General features: G+C 33.4%; 1 protein-coding gene across 3 annotated transcripts in view; it reads left to right on the top strand.

Annotated features, from left to right (window-relative positions):
* The first annotated feature begins 845 nt into the window (after positions 1-845).
* The window catches only part of LOC134842262 (disintegrin and metalloproteinase domain-containing protein 11-like), an 87,880-nt gene continuing 70,160 nt past the window's right edge, over positions 846-18,565 (top strand). For all 3 annotated transcript variants that reach the window (XM_063858528.1, XM_063858527.1, XM_063858525.1), the window contains exon 1: positions 846-1,257. In XM_063858528.1, the coding sequence (XP_063714598.1) occupies positions 1,179-1,257 (79 nt within the window). In that variant the 5' untranslated portion in view covers positions 846-1,178. The remainder of the gene's footprint in view (positions 1,258-18,565) is intronic.

Raw genomic sequence — 18,565 nt, 5'->3', positions numbered from 1 at the left:
TTTAAGAATTTTTTTTCATCTTCGTTTGTTCAAAATTTTTCGAAATTTTATGAAGCAACTTTCAAAAATATCTTGAAAGAGGTTTTGGCAAAACTTGCAAAAATAGCAATTTTTTTTTTCAAATTTGAGCCAAGAGTCTCTAAGATATTTCAAAGATGTCAAAAATTTATGGATCTGGGACCAATGTGTTTGTTTAGAAATGTTTGTCTTTTCACTGATAAGCTTGATTCAATCTGTTCGATTGATTTTTTTAAAGTTTTTTGCGCATTTTATCTGTAAGAATATGTCATCTAACCTATTTATCATACATTATTTCCTGGAAATAAGATTTTATATCTTTCTGTTGGCCTAATAAAAGTCCAAGAAAGAGCTAAAATAAACCAAATTTTCATAATAAAAATTATTTTTTTCCTATTTTTTCTATCAATTAATTTTGCCTATTTTTCTATGATCATAATATTTGTTCGAAGAGAACTTTTAAATAGACAGATTCGGTTGACTTGAACAAATAAAAATCACACAATTGTGCTTACTTATTTTTCATCCACTTAAGCGTTTGGACTTCATTAATCAGGATTTCCATTGCGTTAAAATCCATTTAATTGTTGAAATACAGAGAGGGTTTATTCACATTGAATCTCTCTGAAAAAGTCATCTTTTCAAATGTCATTTTATCGGATTGATGACTATTATAGAATTGACAAGACACACGCATAAGAGGGAACGAAAAAAAAACTTAAGTAGAATTTCTCCTTAATTTTTTCCCATTGTATAAAAAGCAGAGCCATTTGATGCTTTGAAAGCAATTTTTTAACCAATCAAATCAAGGGAAAGAATCGCAAGGAAAAATTAAAAGTGTCTCTCTCTTTTTAAGTTGGTGTGTATCATCAGTACAATATTACCATATTTTTGCAGATCTGAGAAATTATAGATTTTTACACCGTCCATTGTCAAGGTTTTGACACACTCCGTCAAAGAACTGGTATTTGAATTGATTTGTTTTCTTTTTGGTATGTTAACTTAATTCAAAATGGCATAATTATCTTGTTGAGAAAAAAATGTAGCTCATTTATGTTTGAATTGATACCTCGAGCAAGCTTAAAAAACCTATAAAATTTATATTATTTCTTCATTTTTTTATAAAAGCTTTCTAAATAACAAAAATTTACAGCAAAAACATGAAATTACTTGTTTATATTGAATATTTATCCGCCACTTTTATCAACTTGATGCTGATTTTACACTCTAAATCATCAGGTAAGAAATAAAACAAATAGTATTTAAAAGAATGAATCATCAGTCCAATCTTGTTATATTTCACACATAAAGTACGATTTACTAAATATTCAAAATTTAATGATGATCTGTCTGTTTTTTTAAACCTGTGCAAGAAAAGGACAGAAGTTGCCCTATACCGTCCATTTAATCATATCATTAGCATAAATAATCTGACTAATTTCTGTTAATTTATATTCATTTCAAGAAAAGTAGATGCAACTCAAAATCGAATGAAAATTTCATCCACGATAGCGGTTTTTTGACACAAGTGGGCAAGTTTGATTAGAAAAGTAATTGGTTTCTGGGCAACGTTTCAATTGCAAACAGTTTGCAAAAAATAGGAAAAAATTAGCTTTTTTTGATTTTTCTGCTCCATTTGTTTTGTCACATTTCTGCAGGGGACGAAAACATTTTTCAAAATTTTGCAACAACGTTACAAAAATCTGGTGCAGGATTATTAGATGAACTTCCTTAAAGTAATCAGAAACAAGGTGAAAAGCAGTCCTCACGTTCCGAAGTTTAACATTTGAACAGTTTGCAAATTCACCGTTTGATGAAAAAGCAGAATTAGGCTTTGATCAAGCTTATTTTTGAAGAAAGTGACAGATTATTTGTGCTCCTGCAGATTTTTTTCTCCAGACCAACACTTTTTTATAACACCTGAAATATATTTTTTACTTGAGCTCAACTTAAAAAGAAATGTCACCTGTGATTTTTTTGGTAAAATTAAAGGAGTTTCGAAAAAGCCAATTTGGTCAAGTTGGGAGAATTAGCGCGCGATATTTTTGTGCTATTAATGCGTAAGCGGAGACTTAATCCATGTTTGGAATCGCTCGGAACTTGATTGAGGCATGCGCTTTTCAGTCTGTTATATGCAAAATATATTAGTTTGTACTTTACATAGTGTCTGAGGTGATAATTTTCAAAAAATAACATCGAAAATAAATGTTTGATTTTTTTTTCGAAAGTTCTATCATTATTTAGTTTTAAATTACCCTAAAGAAATCAAACAGCTTAGAAGTTATTCCAAAGATATCAGAACCTGATACGAGCAGCCATGTTTTATCAAAAATTTAATTTATTGGCAAGCCAAAATGAGTTGAACAGATCTAATTTTTTTCGCTAAAAAAAGTGGAAAAAAAATCTTTTTAATCGATTTTTGTGAGCTAAAAAGTTAACATTATGAAGGATTCCCATGTTGCCCTCAGACAACAAAATGAAAAGAAAATCATTCTAAACAATTTTTTTAAATCAAAATCGGAACTGAATTTAACTCACTTAAAATTAGTGTAAAAGAATTTTTTTTTCACTTTATTTTTGTTTTGCGTCGTGCCCTCAAAATTCACCTTATCAACCCACCGAACGTTTGGCTTTTTGTCCATTACCTCGCTACTGCCGTTCCCACCGACTACAAAACCCCCGCTTTGTGATTTTCACCTCTCCCTCCAAATATTTGACAGATTTCTTGATCAGTTTTTTGAAAAACAGGTCAAAACTGCATTTTTTTCGGCCTCGATCCCATTTTTTTCATACTTACATAAATATCCATATAAATTCCAATTTTTGTGTCTGCATAACTCTTTTTTTTGAAAAACAGATATAAAATGCCATTTTTTGGAATTAGTTAGACAGTTTTGACTAAAAAACTGCAATTTATTAGCACGCGAAAATATTATTGTTTTTTTTATTTCACCCCCCTAAAAAATTCTAAATAAAATAATGAAATGTGTGAAATCATTAAAGTTGAGTAAAATAAAAAGAGTGAAAAAAACATGCACAGAAAAAAAAGTTCGCATCAGATTTGGGGGGAGGGGGCGGACGCGCCTTTTCCTCAGGGATTCGACTCAGGGATTCGACCCCCTGCCGACCCAAAGGATCCCTCCTTTGTACTATATCGAGATATCCATTTTTGGCTGATTTACGTTAAAACTTCTCTAAAGACGCCTTTGGCGCCAATGTATACTAATTTTGAGGGAGGAGCGCGCGCCGAAAAAACGCGATTTTTTGTTCGAAGTTATCGAAAAAGTGCCTAAAAACGCCTTTTTGGCCTTTTTTTAGAGATTGCCTGCGGCGCAGAAAACTTAGTCCAATTAGGAACTTAATAGTGGTTTGGGAGAGCTCAGAAAATCATTTGGTCGACTTAAAAAAAATGTAGACAAAATTTTCAAAATTTTTTTGAAAATCCGCCCCTTCGAAAAATTTCTAGATCCGCACCTGGTAGACATAGAAGCACTTTTAGTTTAAAACGTGCAAAAGACTTTGCGTGCATTGAAACTTGCATTCCAATAAAATAGAATAAAAATCGATTATAATGGAGTTTCATTGTCTGTATCTATGAAAATGACAAAAACTGATTAGAATTGATTTGCTATAGATTTTCTTGCTTTTTAAAATAATTGCAATAAAATTTGTTAATAATTGACCACAAAACATTGTTTTTCGCTTTAACAGGCACTGAAACATTAAAATTCAAACTGGATTGATTTTTAATTATGGAACTCCCCGGCGGGAATTAACACGCGATTAATTTTGCGATTTAACGGATAAGACGCTGAGAAATCCTTCTAAACTGAATCAAAGCTTAATATTTATCCTAATTAACACGTTATCAATTAACCAATTAATTATTTAAATAATCCGTTACGTTTTTATATGAAAACTATATCCCATTTGACGTTAAAAGACAGCCGCGACATGCAGGGCGTCGCCCTCACGCGAGCAATTAGTTAAGTTTAAGTATTTGATCCAACTACTTCAGTTTCAAAAATAGACATTGATATGGCTTAAGCATCGCCAAAAAGCTTTCGAAAAATTGATCAAACTTGTTGAAAAACAAAACAAATAGTTTAACATCTTAAATAAGTCAAGAAAACCTGCCCCTCCCAAAAATCAATTCACACCGTGTTTCTGTCACAGTCGTTGAATTGAATATGTTAAGCTAATTCAATACTGAATACTTAGTCAAGAAAAATTTTAAAGAAACCTAAAGAAAGTCAAGAATCTAATTTTAAGTTCTATTAAATAGTTATTCTCTATTATATTTTAGGTAAAAGCTTGTTGTTTTTTATCTGAATTTTGGATAACATAAATGTGTTCGGAGCATTCTGTTAACTTAAATAATGGCCGGTTTTTTTTGTTGACAAATGAAAGTAGTTTTAGCATAGTTATTGACATAAACTTGTTGAAAGTTGTCGCATGAATTGTAGATTGACATACATTCAGGTAAAATAAATTTTATCAGTTTGATGTGTCTTTATTTTTCCTAAGGTCCGAAAAAAAATCAATTTTAGAAAACAAGGCCGTTTTTTAATCCAAAATAGGAAAGAACTTCTAGCGCCAAATTGGTTCAGAAAATAGAGATATTGTAATTTAGGGGCAGTGAACGCCTAATCACTTCGTGTTGGCTTTGAACTCGCCCCGTTTGAAGTCCGTGTCTTCAAAAGGTGTTTCCGTGTCTAGTCACATGAAAAAACTCTTTTCCCCAAATTCTTCCCCGCCCCTCCCACAAAAATCAATTCACAGCGTGTTTCTGTCACAGTTGTTGGGAAAAATAGCTCAATGGCATATGGATTGAAAATCGGTTCCGATTTAGGAGACGCAGTTGATATCTTCGACAGTCACCGTAAGAGGTTATGGGCGTTTGTAAGGTAACTGTGATACAAAAAATATGCTTGTTAAAATGCGGCAAATTTTTTTATTACTCCGACGTCTACGAGGCAAGAACCTTTGAAACCCAGGTTTAATATTGTTCCGACTTGGAAGAAACTCATGGATTATTTGTGCTCGGAGTGATTTTCCAACCAGACATTACTCAACTTTTCAACTAACAATTTGTCAATTTTTGATAGAATTTGCTTTTATCATAAAAATAAAATTGTAATCTCGGTCTCAAATTTATAAAATTATTTCACCTACAATTTTTTTAGGAAAGTTATGATGATGCAGAAAGATAATTTCTCTGCAATAGAGGAATATATTTAAATGACTTTTTTGGAATTTTAATTCCTGAATACTGAAAAGTTTTGCAATATCAAAGATGAATGTTTTCTGCGGTGTACTTTATTTTGGCGTGAAGTCATTATTTTTTTGGAGTCATTAAATAAGTAGTCAGTAGAGTTACAGTTTCATCTTTTCAGCTCTTTGGACGGAAAAAGGCAAGCAAATTTCTATTTTGGTGGTCGAGAACTAAATAAACGCTTGCCGATGAAATTAAAAAATGAACCAAAATAGAAAATTCTTAGGAAGTTTTTGGAGAATAATTATTCAGAAAGACTTTTTACAACCAACAAAAACTATGAATCTAAAGTATGATCAACCTCAAACAAATAACTCTAAACCTCTGATTCCAAAAATGGTTGCTATTAATAATTTCGGATCTACTTAATGTTTACGTCCCCCCGCCTTTCAAGAAAAATGGTCATTCTTAAGCTGCTTAAGTTCGTCAGACTTTTGACGAATCAGAATGCAGCAAAACTCGAATGATAAATTAAGTGCTGTAAATCTAATTTATTGTTCCGACTTTCGATACGAAAGTAACGGAATATTTGTGCTCGGGGTGGGTTTTTTTTTCTTCAGACAAATTTCGACTTTTTAACTAGCCATTTTTGACAGAATTTTTTTATATCATTCAAAAGGTATTGTTGACCTGAGCTTAAATTTGAAAAGATATTTTACCTGTGATCATTTTTCGTAAATTTATGAAGGTTTAAAGATTGCCATTTTGGCCATTTTGGTCCAATTTGGGACAATTAACGCGCGATATAATTCGCGCTATTAACGCGTAAGCGGAGATTTAATCCGTCTTATAAATCGTTCCAAACTGGTTGAACGAAGCTTATTTGCCATAAATGATGTGTTACAAGGAACGAAAACTTTCTTTTTGTACTTTATATGGCGTGTGGGGGGATGATTTTCATAAAAAATTTCAGATTTTAGAAAAAAAAATTTCATTTTATTTTATTTCATGTAATGTTTTTATGTTATTACTGCTGCTCCATAAACCTTCGAAAGCAGTCGGAACATTCAGGGCTTCGCCCTGATACGAGCAGTCTTGTTGCTTTTTACTAGCGGTGAAAATTCTGTAGCAGATATCATGCTGGGATGGTTAAGTATATCCATAATATCCATAACTTCATTTGATGATGATGATTGATGATACTTCTGCTCTTTTCGGGAAAGTACAAAGATTTCAATACACAAATGATTTCAGTTTGCTGAATCACAAAATCATTTGATTATTTGAGAAAACACTTGCAGTCTTGTTACTTGGCAGCAGGGGCGGATTTAGGGGGGCGGGGGTCCTCTCTTTGTACTATTTTGAGATATCCATTTCTGTTAAAGGACCCTAACATTTTTCTGAAGGCGCCTTGGGCGCCAATATATACTAATTTTGAGGGGGGAGCGCGCGCAGAAAAAAAACATGTTTTTTTAGTTCGAAGTTTTCCAAAAAGTGCCTAAAAACGCGTTTTTGGCCTGTTTTTTTTTCAAGAATTTGTCTGCGGCGCAGAAATTTTGGCTAAATGAGGGTCATTGTAGTGCTCTGGGAGAGCTCGGAAAATCAATTTGGTCGACCCAAAAAGTTTAACAAAATTTTCAAAATTTTTTTGAAAAACCGCCACCCCTCTAGAGAAAATCCTAGATCCGCCCTGCTTGGCAGTACTTTGATTTTTGCTCCAAAAATTGCTTTTAGGTTCAAATTGAACCAGTTTCATGCAGGTATACTTTCTGAATTTCATTCGATTTAAATGTTACTTTACGAGCGAAGCCGATATTTTTTACTGAATTACATTTAGTTTTTTGAACACAATCGTATTTTGGCATCAAATATTCGCGTTCTTATTGTGTCATAAATTATGTAAAAAGACGGATTTTGTTTAAAAAAAACGCCCATCTTTTATGAATAAAAAACGAATACCCCTGGTGTTAGATGGTCTCTTAAACTACCCCCCCCCCCCCCCCGTTTGGCATTTCGGTACCTAGTAACGAAGTGGCACCCCTATAAAGAACTAATTCAATAGTTAAGCATATGTGAACTTAAGTGCCTAGTAAAATGAGGACATAGTTAAAGAGATCCGTGTTAGATGCTAGTTACCACACCCCGCACCGATTGTCTGTACTAATCAAGTGTAACAAGCCCACCCACAGGCTACAAAATAATCAATAACCCATTAAGGGCATTATAGACAACTACCTATCACATTCTGCTTGTACTTTTTTCACGCAGATCAACTTCATTTCTGGTTCATTTTATGAAGTGGTGTATTTTAGGTTGCATGGCTGGCAATTCACACGTAGCCAAATCGGAATCGCTTTTCTTCTAACGCATCGAAAATCAGCTACAATAATGCCGATTTTGGAACTGAATTTAAAATTGATTGTGCCAAAATGAACATTTCTCCAGAATTTGCGCGAACAAAACACGTTTTTATACAAGTTTTTCAAAGTTGTCTGCGTAGTTTTTAACAGTTTTTTTGTTGCGTAATTTAAACGTTTGAAGGAACTCCGATTGCCAATTTTAAACATTTTCCTAAGAGCCCTGTATTCAACACCCGTCAAACAGCAAGTTTCTACAAGGCCCTGTTTTTGAAGCTTGTCTATGATGTGGTTTGAAGCGGCTTTCAAAAATATAAAATACAAATGTAAATGCTTAAACCATCGGCGGAGAGATCTGTTTAGCTTTGTTGTCAAACATTGATTGATTTGATTTGGGTTCCAAGAGATTAAATAGTCTTTTTTGTCGTTCCGGAACAGTCTTGTCTATTCGTTCCAGAACAGTGATAAATTCGTTTTATTTCAGCCTTCAAAACATACCAAGCAGGCTGATTGGCGTACGCTAAGGTGGTAAAAACCAAATCAAACTGCAAACAAAATCTTATGTAGAATGACGTTTTTTCGTGGAAGTAGCATGCCGACTTCCGCGACAGCGATTTTTGCGAAAAAAAAAGATCAAAAGGCGGGGAAAATGGAAAAGGGGTTGGGAACTTAAGGAGCAGCTGAACAGAATATTCAAATTTATAATTTACTGTGAATGGGTATTGAGTGATTAATGCAGGAAACAATTTTTTTCAGAACTTTTTTTCAAATTAATTTGGTTCCAAGTTATTGAATTCATTTTTAGTTCAGTCATAATGAGTGAACTGAAACTGAGTTCCTTAACATTGAAACAAAATAGTTTCATGATGTTTTTTGTGACAGCGTTCGACAGTGATTTTTTTGCCCAGTGTTCGAATATGCTCGTGTGTTTTTTCTCCACTCAAATATCGACTTTTAAACTAACAGTTTTGACGGAAACCTAAAGGAAACCTTTGACCCAAAAAAAGGCCCTCTTCAAAAAATTTGATAACCAGAATTGAGAGAGGGGAACAAACGTTTCCTCCCTCGGCTTGCTTCTCCCTGTAGAGTTAAAAATTGAGTAGATCTTTGTTTTAGTCGAGAGGAGAGCGTTTCCAAAAAAAATTTATCTGCCCATTTCTTAGATCGACAAACTGATTTTCGAGCCCTGTATAAGCTTTTTGAAGACCCATGAGCACTTTTTATTCTGACCAAAATTTCTGCACTGAAGCTTTTTAAAAAATAAAAGTCTTAAAATGTCATTTTGGGGCTCTGTTTGAAAAATTTTGACCAAAGTATTCTTATTTTTTTTTTCATTTATTGAGACGCAAAATGCGCCGTTGATAAACTGCGAGGGCTTTCAGCCCAAAACTGCCGATGACTTAAAATAATAACAACCGGGGACACTCTTAGAGTATCGGCAGAAACCTTAGGAGAAAAAAGTGCACACCCCCGCAACCACTTAAATCCAGGACTTGGTGGCGAATGCATTAAATCATCTACAGAAAGAAAACCAACTATCTATTTATAATTTTACACAAAATGTCATTTCCTTGCCCATAAATTAAACCCTGATTAATATCTTTGACATGCCTGCACTTAATCTCTAATCATGGTTAAAAAAAGACTTACCAATTTCAATATGGCATTTGAACAGTTAATCCGTAAAATCGGGAAATCAAATTCGGTTCCTAGAAAACAAACGGATATTATATAGGATTATTTGTGATTGTTATATATTTTTGAAACGCCGGAGATTTATCCTTGATATCTTCCTGAAATTACTGATGGATGACTGATGTTTCCAAAAAATGTCTGGAGCACAGAAAAATTTGCTTAAAAGGGTTTTATGATTTTCGGCAAAGCTTCAAAAATTGAAATAATTTACATCAGAACTTTGTTTTTAAAAACCATTTAATTGACATTTGCTGATCATAATCGAAATGGCAAAGTAAAATGTTTTTTGAAATTTATCACCTCTAAAGACAAAACTGAAATTCCGGCTCAACCCAGAGCTTTCACAATGTTGGATTTTCTTCGAATTTTTGTAAATGTTGAGTTTTATAGGTACTTTTGAGCGTTAAGATTAGAAGCGAGTCTAAGATTCATCCGCGTCAATTTACTATAAAAACAATGATACGCTTTTCACTTTGGGTTGATAATATTCACTTTATAAAAAGAGCTTATAAATATATAAAAAGTTTTTAAAATCCAAGTTTTTGTTTAAAAAAAGCCCAAAAATCAACAGCTTCCAGGCGGGGTGGATCTAGGATTTTCTAGAGGAGGAGGGGCGAATTTAAAAACAAAAATCAAAAATTTGGTCGGTCTTTTTTTAGGTCGACCAAAGTGATTTTCCAAGCTTTTCCAAATCAGTGTTTAAACCCTTGTTTTGGTCAAAAATTTGCGCAGGTGATTTTTTTAAACAGGCCGAAAAAGCTTTTTGGACAGTTTTGACCAATTTTTTTCCAAATCGCGCTCCCTCCCCACCCTTCTCCCCCTAAAAACAGCATATATTGGCGCTAAAGGCGCCTTTGGAAAAAATGTTGTGTCAGCCAGCCAAAAATGAAGGTCTGATAGTAGTGCCAAAGTGCGGAACTTTTGGGTAGTCAGGGGTTCGAATCCCTGAAGGAAGGAAAGGCTACTGCTTCCACACGATAATCCCCCTTCCCTAAATCCGCTACTGCTTCCATGATAATTTACATTGTAAAACAAAAAATGACATCCGAAGTACTTTTTAGATAGTGAAAATGTCGAAGCCCAAAAGGCGCGTCAAAAAGTATATTGAACAATTTTCAGTTCAGCAACTATTTCCTTATGCTTAGCTTGAACAAACTTTTTTTTCCACTTTGAAAACTCAAAATGAATAAGACACAAGAATGACATCTTGCCGTTGACTTGTTGATTTTTTTTCGGCTACTGACTTTTGCCTCAGGTGCAGTCTTTTACTTTTTGAGAGCAATCAGACCTGTAGCATGTTCACTTAATTACATTTAAAATCCGCTATATTCTTTATTTTCATTTTTAAACTGACAGCTCAGCGCTTCGAAAATGTGCAGAAAAGACGAAAATTCGATTTATTAGGTGAACTTTTGAAGATTGCGGTTAAGTATTATAAAGCCCATTTAAAGCGAGCTGTTCTCGCCTCTAAATCAAAAGTAATCCGTTTAATTCGCTACTCTAATTCACACTACTTGATTGCATCATCTTTTTTCTTTCCGAAGAAAAATTCGTACTTTTATTGATTTTTGATTGAGCAAAATAAAAAAAAAGTTTCGCTATTTATGAATATTTCAAAATGTGCTTTGATACAGCTTGTTAATAGGACAGTCAAAGTGCTTTCGGTTCAGTGAGTTTTCGGTTGAAGGCGCTTATTGTCTTTAATTCCTTTTAACAGTGTTGGGTTCAAATGACAGGCGGCCTTTCTTAGCGCATCTCTAATTACTCTGGCTTCTTGCCAACTGCGTGTCATTTGCTGCAGAAGAAAAGTGAAGGAAGAAAAAAAAGAAAAAAAGGGAAGCCCCGAAATGAGCAGTGAAATTTGAGCTTATATAAACCTCTTTTTTATAGGTTGATCCCAGACACCAGTCTTAAAGTTCTAATAATTATTATATAAAACTATATAATTGAAAAAACTAATTTGCTAGAAGGAATATTTTCCGAATGTTTGGTTTTAATCTAATGATAATATAAAAATGAAGAAAAATGACGAAAACAAAAAAAAAACTCAAAAATAATATAAAAAAAATTCAAAAATTATTTAAAAGTTTTTTTGCAGAATTTTTTTGAATTTTCAAAATTTTCACCCCCAAAATTGAGCAAAAAATCCAAAAACTACCTTTATTTGAGTAAAACTAAAATTGCACGGCTTAAACTAAGCTTAGATAAGCTATTGTAAGCATACACGGTCGCCTTATTAGCTCAAAATTAGACCAAAAATGAAAAAAATTTCAAACCGCGAGAATTTCGACAGCGTGGGAAAAATTTCAAATTTTTTTATTGACGTTCGAATAATGACTGAAAGCGCTTTAATATGATATATCACTCGAATTCCGATGATTATTTGTGGTACCTGATTTTTAGTGGAAAATAAAAAGAAAAAAAATAACTAAAACACAACCAAATAAAAAGTTCCTCCCCTTTTTCGATGGTCGGAACAACAAGTATAGCCAGTTATTGAGCAAGTAGCACTAAGTGCTCCGACCATAATCTTAAAATTATACAACTACTTTTTTTTCAAACATGTGTCGTTTTTTTCTATGGAAGGCGTTATAACAGGATCTGAACGATCTGAACGAACAGCTAGAAATAAAGCATTTTTAACACTCATAGTAAAATAATCAAAATGGACAACAATTTCATAGTGCAATGACTGAAAGAACAAAAAAAGTACAAAATTTTATTAAGGAACTCAAAAAGACGATAAAAAATCAATTTACTAGAAAAAACAAAGTCTTCACGGCTTAAAATAAACTATTGTAAGCTGTTAAAGTGAGCTATTGTAAGCCTGCCCGGTCGTTTTATTCGCTAGAATAAAGGTTAAAAATCATTTTTTAACTGTTGTTCTTGATATGAAGATAAATAGTCTTTGAAAACTTTTTCAACGCCGGTCAAACCATGACTGAAAGACTTCAATATATATCAATCGACCCATTCCGATGATTCTGCGAAAAAAAAGAAAAAACTTATATTGAATCAAATGCAAAATTTCTCTCCGTTTTTTGAAACATTCGGAACAGAAAAAAAAAACATAAAAAAAACAACCGAATTCGAAGTTGTTCCCCAATTTCAGTGGTCGAAAAGTTTTATCTCAATAGAATGAGGTAAGCTAGCAATCTAATTTAACATTTGCTGTATTCAATTTTTTTTATCGCGCTGCTTTTGTTCGGTTTGACAATCTTTTCATTGAATCATTTATTAAGTGTAATATTTTACTTTCTGATGAACAAAAATTAGTTTTGAAAAATTGAACCTTGCTTAAATGAAAAAATAGTTTACTTTTTTACTTAGTGTTTGACGGACGGACACGCTGTGTTAAAAGAATAAATGTAATTTACAAACACCAGAAACTGCATAAGTTTGAAATAAAAAAATTGTGACTGAGTGTTAGGAAAGTCAGTTATGAGACTGCAAAATAAATTCCGTTCGAACAATCAAATTAAATTTTTTCATATGGATCAAAAAGAGGCATATACTATTTACTTATAATGTGCACAATTGTTCCAAGTTGGCTCAAGGAAGTTTATATGCCATAATTAATTTGTTAATAGGAGCAAAATCCACTTCTTAGTACACAATATGGCGTACGGGGAGAAGTTTTTACAAAAAATCTCAATTTAAAAAAAATTCGAACTTTATTTTATTACATTTAAATTTTTCTTGTTATTACAGCTCAATAGACCAAAAAAGGCAGTCGGTACATTCACGACTGTGTACTCTTTTTAATTTTACTCTCAAAAAATTACAAAAATTTTTTCCAACACTCATTTGGACAAGGTTGAACAAGATAGTTTGTTTTATTTTAGAACCTGAATTACAGCTCAAACTGTTTCAATATGATACCACGGTTGACCAACGACGAGTCGTATCTGAGGCTCTCATAATTCGTCAGAAACAAATACAATCTTTGCGAAGTGATCAGAACAAAACTGGCACACCTTTTTATTTTGGTTATGTGAAAGAACAAATTTTCAAGTGTCAAAAATCCAACCACATCAAAAAAAATTTTGTGCAAATTGTGATATTTTTTTCCGTTCGGCTATGAACGGATAGAACGAATGCCCAAAAAATAAGTACATCAAACAGTAACTGTAAAATACGCATATCTGAGCACAGTTTTCATCAAAAATTGTTGGAAAAACAAAAAAAAATAACTAATAGATTTTTTTTCGAGTTTCTAGAGATTTTTTTGAGTTCAAAAAAGATGTGAGTAATTTTTTTAATTGACATTCCTGGATTAAAACAATAATTTTACGTCTTTTATCATTTTTAAGCATTATTTATGTCCTTTTTCCTCTGCGTGCAAGCTAGTTTGTTCGAAAATAGACAAAAAATTATAACTGTAAGCCTGATTTTCGTTAAATTGTGGCGATTTCTTTGAACAGTTTTAATAGGTTCCGATACATGACGGCAAGGGTTTCAATCTGATATATCACACGACCGTTACAAAAAATTTTTGAAGTACCAGATTTTGCGAAAACAAAAAGAAGTAAGAAACTAAAATACACCCGAATACAAAGTTCCTTCCCATTTTTCAAGATGGTCGAAACAAATATGATAGATTTGAATTGAAAATTGAAAGTGCTTGCGCTAGAAGATTCCCATCAAAAAATTGTTTAGAACCAAACTACAGGGCATTCAAAACACAAGATTTGACTCTCACAAGTGCCTGTTGTTTTTGTTTGAAAACTCCCTCAAAGTTATCCCCAGCTATGCGGGCAGTACCCTATAGTGTTGATAATATGAAAAATTGTTTTAACAATGTGACGGCGAGACGGTTATATTATTGTGTTTTTACCTGTTGTTTTTGTTTGAAAACTCCCTCAAAGTTATCCCCAGCTATGCGGGCAGTACCCTATAGTGTTGATAATATGAAAAATTGTTTTAACAATGTGACGGCGAGACGGTTATATTATTGTGTTTTTACCTGTTGTTTTTGTTTGAAAACTCCCTCAAAGTTATCCCCAGCTATGCGGGCAGTACCCTATAGTGTTGATAATATGAAAAATTGTTTTAACAATGTGACGGCGAGACGGTTATATTATTGTGTTTTTACCTGTTGTTTTTGTTTGAAAACTCCCTCAAAGTTATCCCCAGCTATGCGGGCAGTACCCTATAGTGTTGATAATATGAAAAATTGTTTTAACAATGTGACGGCGAGACGGTTATATTATTGTGTTTTTACCTGTTGTTTTTGTTTGAAAACTCCCTCAAAGTTATCCCCAGCTATGCGGGCAGTACCCTATAGTGTTGATAATATGAAAAATTGTTTTAACAATGTGACGGCGAGACGGTTATATTATTAGTATTTCTGGCCTCATCCTTGCACTAATTGTTTAAACTTGACTGGTCAGAAAGTACTATCTTTACATATTTTTCACCACTTTTGACGAATTTAACAGAACAGGGTACTTTGTCTGGTATTTTCCTTCAAGTAGTTTACGCACACTACAATTTGTTTTTATCTTTTAATAGCTAAGACTGAATGCGGTCCTAAGGGATGCCAAAAATCACTGAGGCAAGTTGTAAGGGGTTTTAATGTGTCACTTAGCGCGATAATTTTCACATTGTATTTTTCACTGCATTAGCACGAACAACTGAAAAGAGTTTTAAAAATAAATGATTTTGATTTCCAAATTGTCCGAAAGCTTCTTTTTAGCAACAGATTCGTTTTTCAATTTCCAAGAAGGATGGAGCATTGATACTTGTTGAGGTTTTTTCCATTTTCGAATAAAATGACGGAATATTAATGCTCGTTGTAGTTTTTTCTCCAGAAAAATGTCGACTTTTCAACTAGTAATTTTTGGCAGTTTTTCTTAGCGGTATTCCTGCCCTAAGCTAAATTTTATAAAGAAACTTACCTGTGATCAATTTTATGAGAGGTTATAAGGGTTTAAAGATATAATAGTTATAATATATTTCGTGCTTTACAAGCGTGAGCGGAGATTTAATGCTTCTTGGAAATCGTTCCAAGTTGATTTGAGGCATGTCATTTGGTCCATTTTTTATTATATGAAAAACATATCGCTTTGAATTTGACACTTTGTATTATATCACTTTGTGAATTTTTTTGCTTTTCAAAAACCAACTCTCAAAAAAAATAAAGTTTTTGTTCTTTTTTGAAGCAATTTTTGGTAACATTTTTTTTGAAGTAAACACTACAGCATAGACCTTCAAAGGCAGTCAAAAACGTCAGGGCTGTGCCCTGATACAAGCCGTCTGGTTTCTCCTTTTAAAATTTTTGGTTTTTTAACCGTCAATTTTTCATGGATTTGTTTATTTTACGGCCAGTATTGTTGTCCTGAGTTTAAAAGAATTTTTTTAATCTGTGATTATTGGAGTTTTTGATGAATGAAAGTTTTGAATGATCACGGAATATTCTGCTTGTACTTTTTTCACGCAGATCAACTTCATTTCTGGTTCATTTTATGAAGTGGTGTATTTTAGGTTGCATGGCTGGCAATTCACACGTAGCCAAATCGGAATCGCTTTTCTTCTAACGCATCGAAAATCAGCTACAATAATGCCGATTTTGGAACTGAATTTAAAATTGATTGTGCCAAAATGAACATTTCTCCAGAATTTGCGCGAACAAAACACGTTTTTATACAAGTTTTTCAAAGTTGTCTGCGTAGTTTTTAACAGTTTTTTTGTTGCGTAATTTAAACGTTTGAAGGAACTCCGATTGCCAATTTTAAACATTTTCCTAAGAGCCCTGTATTCAACACCCGTCAAACAGCAAGTTTCTACAAGGCCCTGTTTTTGAAGCTTGTCTATGATGTGGTTTGAAGCGGCTTTCAAAAATATAAAATACAAATGTAAATGCTTAAACCATCGGCGGAGAGATCTGTTTAGCTTTGTTGTCAAACATTGATTGATTTGATTTGGGTTCCAAGAGATTAAATAGTCTTTTTTGTCGTTCCGGAACAGTCTTGTCTATTCGTTCCAGAACAGTGATAAATTCGTTTTATTTCAGCCTTCAAAACATACCAAGCAGGCTGATTGGCGTACGCTAAGGTGGTAAAAACCAAATCAAACTGCAAACAAAATCTTATGTAGAATGACGTTTTTTCGTGGAAGTAGCATGCCGACTTCCGCGACAGCGATTTTTGCGAAAAAAAAAGATCAAAAGGCGGGGAAAATGGAAAAGGGGTTGGGAGCTTAAGGAGCAGCTGAACAGAATATTCAAATTTATAATTTACTGTGAATGGGTATTGAGTGATTAATGCAGGAAACAATTTTTTTCAGAACTTTTTTTCAAATTAATTTGGTTCCAAGTTATTGAATTCATTTTTAGTTCAGTCATAATGAGTGAACTGAAACTGAGTTCCTTAACATTGAAACAAAATAGTTTCATGATGTTTTTTGTGACAGCGTTCGACAGTGATTTTTTTGCCCAGTGTTCGAATATGCTCGTGTGTTTTTTCTCCACTCAAATATCGACTTTTAAACTAACAGTTTTGACGGAAACCTAAAGGAAACCTTTGACCCAAAAAAAGGCCCTCTTCAAAAAATTTGATAACCAGAATTGAGAGAGGGGAACAAACGTTTCCTCCCTCGGCTTGCTTCTCCCTGTAGAGTTAAAAATTGAGTAGATCTTTGTTTTAGTCGAGAGGAGAGCGTTTCCAAAAAAAATTTATCTGCCCATTTCTTAGATCGACAAACTGATTTTCGAGCCCTGTATAAGCTTTTTGAAGACCCATGAGCACTTTTTATTCTGACCAAAATTTCTGCACTGAAGCTTTTTAAAAAATAAAAGTCTTAAAATGTCATTTTGGGGCTCTGTTTGAAAAATTTTGACCAAAGTATTCTTATTTTTTTTTTCATTTATTGAGACGCAAAATGCGCCGTTGATAAACTGCGAGGGCTTTCAGCCCAAAACTGCCGATGACTTAAAATAATAACAACCGGGGACACTCTTAGAGTATCGGCAGAAACCTTAGGAGAAAAAAGTGCACACCCCCGCAACCACTTAAATCCAGGACTTGGTGGCGAATGCATTAAATCATCTACAGAAAGAAAACCAACTATCTATTTATAATTTTACACAAAATGTCATTTCCTTGCCCATAAATTAAACCCTGATTAATATCTTTGACATGCCTGCACTTAATCTCTAATCATGGTTAAAAAAAGACTTACCAATTTCAATATGGCATTTGAACAGTTAATCCGTAAAATCGGGAAATCAAATTCGGTTCCTAGAAAACAAACGGATATTATATAGGATTATTTGTGATTGTTATATATTTTTGAAACGCCGGAGATTTATCCTTGATATCTTCCTGAAATTACTGATGGATGACTGATGTTTCCAAAAAATGTCTGGAGCACAGAAAAATTTGCTTAAAAGGGTTTTATGATTTTCGGCAAAGCTTCAAAAATTGAAATAATTTACATCAGAACTTTGTTTTTAAAAACCATTTAATTGACATTTGCTGATCATAATCGAAATGGCAAAGTAAAATGTTTTTTGAAATTTATCACCTCTAAAGACAAAACTGAAATTCCGGCTCAACCCAGAGCTTTCACAATGTTGGATTTTCTTCGAATTTTTGTAAATGTTGAGTTTTATAGGTACTTTTGAGCGTTAAGATTAGAAGCGAGTCTAAGATTCATCCGCGTCAATTTACTATAAAAACAATGATACGCTTTTCACTTTGGGTTGATAATATTCACTTTATAAAAAGAGCTTATAAATATATAAAAAGTTTTTAAAATCCAAGTTTTTGTTTAAAAAAAGCCCAAAAATCAACAGCTTCCAGGCGGGGTGGATCTAGGATTTTCTAGAGGAGGAGGGGCGAATTTAAAAACAAAAATCAAAAATTTGGTCGGTCTTTTTTTAGGTCGACCAAAGTGATTTTCCAAGCTTTTCCAAATCAGTGTTTAAACCCTTGTTTTGGTCAAAAATTTGCGCAGGTGATTTTTTTAAACAGGCCGAAAAAGCTTTTTGGACAGTTTTGACCAATTTTTTTCCAAATCGCGCTCCCTCCCCACCCTTCTCCCCCTAAAAACAGCATATATTGGCGCTAAAGGCGCCTTTGGAAAAAATGTTGTGTCAGCCAGCCAAAAATGAAGGTCTGATAGTAGTGCCAAAGTGCGGAACTTTTGGGTAGTCAGGGGTTCGAATCCCTGAAGGAAGGAAAGGCTACTGCTTCCACACGATAATCCCCCTTCCCTAAATCCGCTACTGCTTCCATGATAATTTACATTGTAAAACAAAAAATGACATCCGAAGTAC

This window comes from Symsagittifera roscoffensis, chromosome 3 (assembly GCF_963678635.1).
Source record: "Symsagittifera roscoffensis chromosome 3, txSymRosc1.1, whole genome shotgun sequence".
Classification (NCBI taxonomy): Eukaryota; Metazoa; Xenacoelomorpha; order Acoela; family Convolutidae; genus Symsagittifera; species Symsagittifera roscoffensis.
This window is presented reverse-complemented; position numbering and strand designations above follow the sequence as displayed.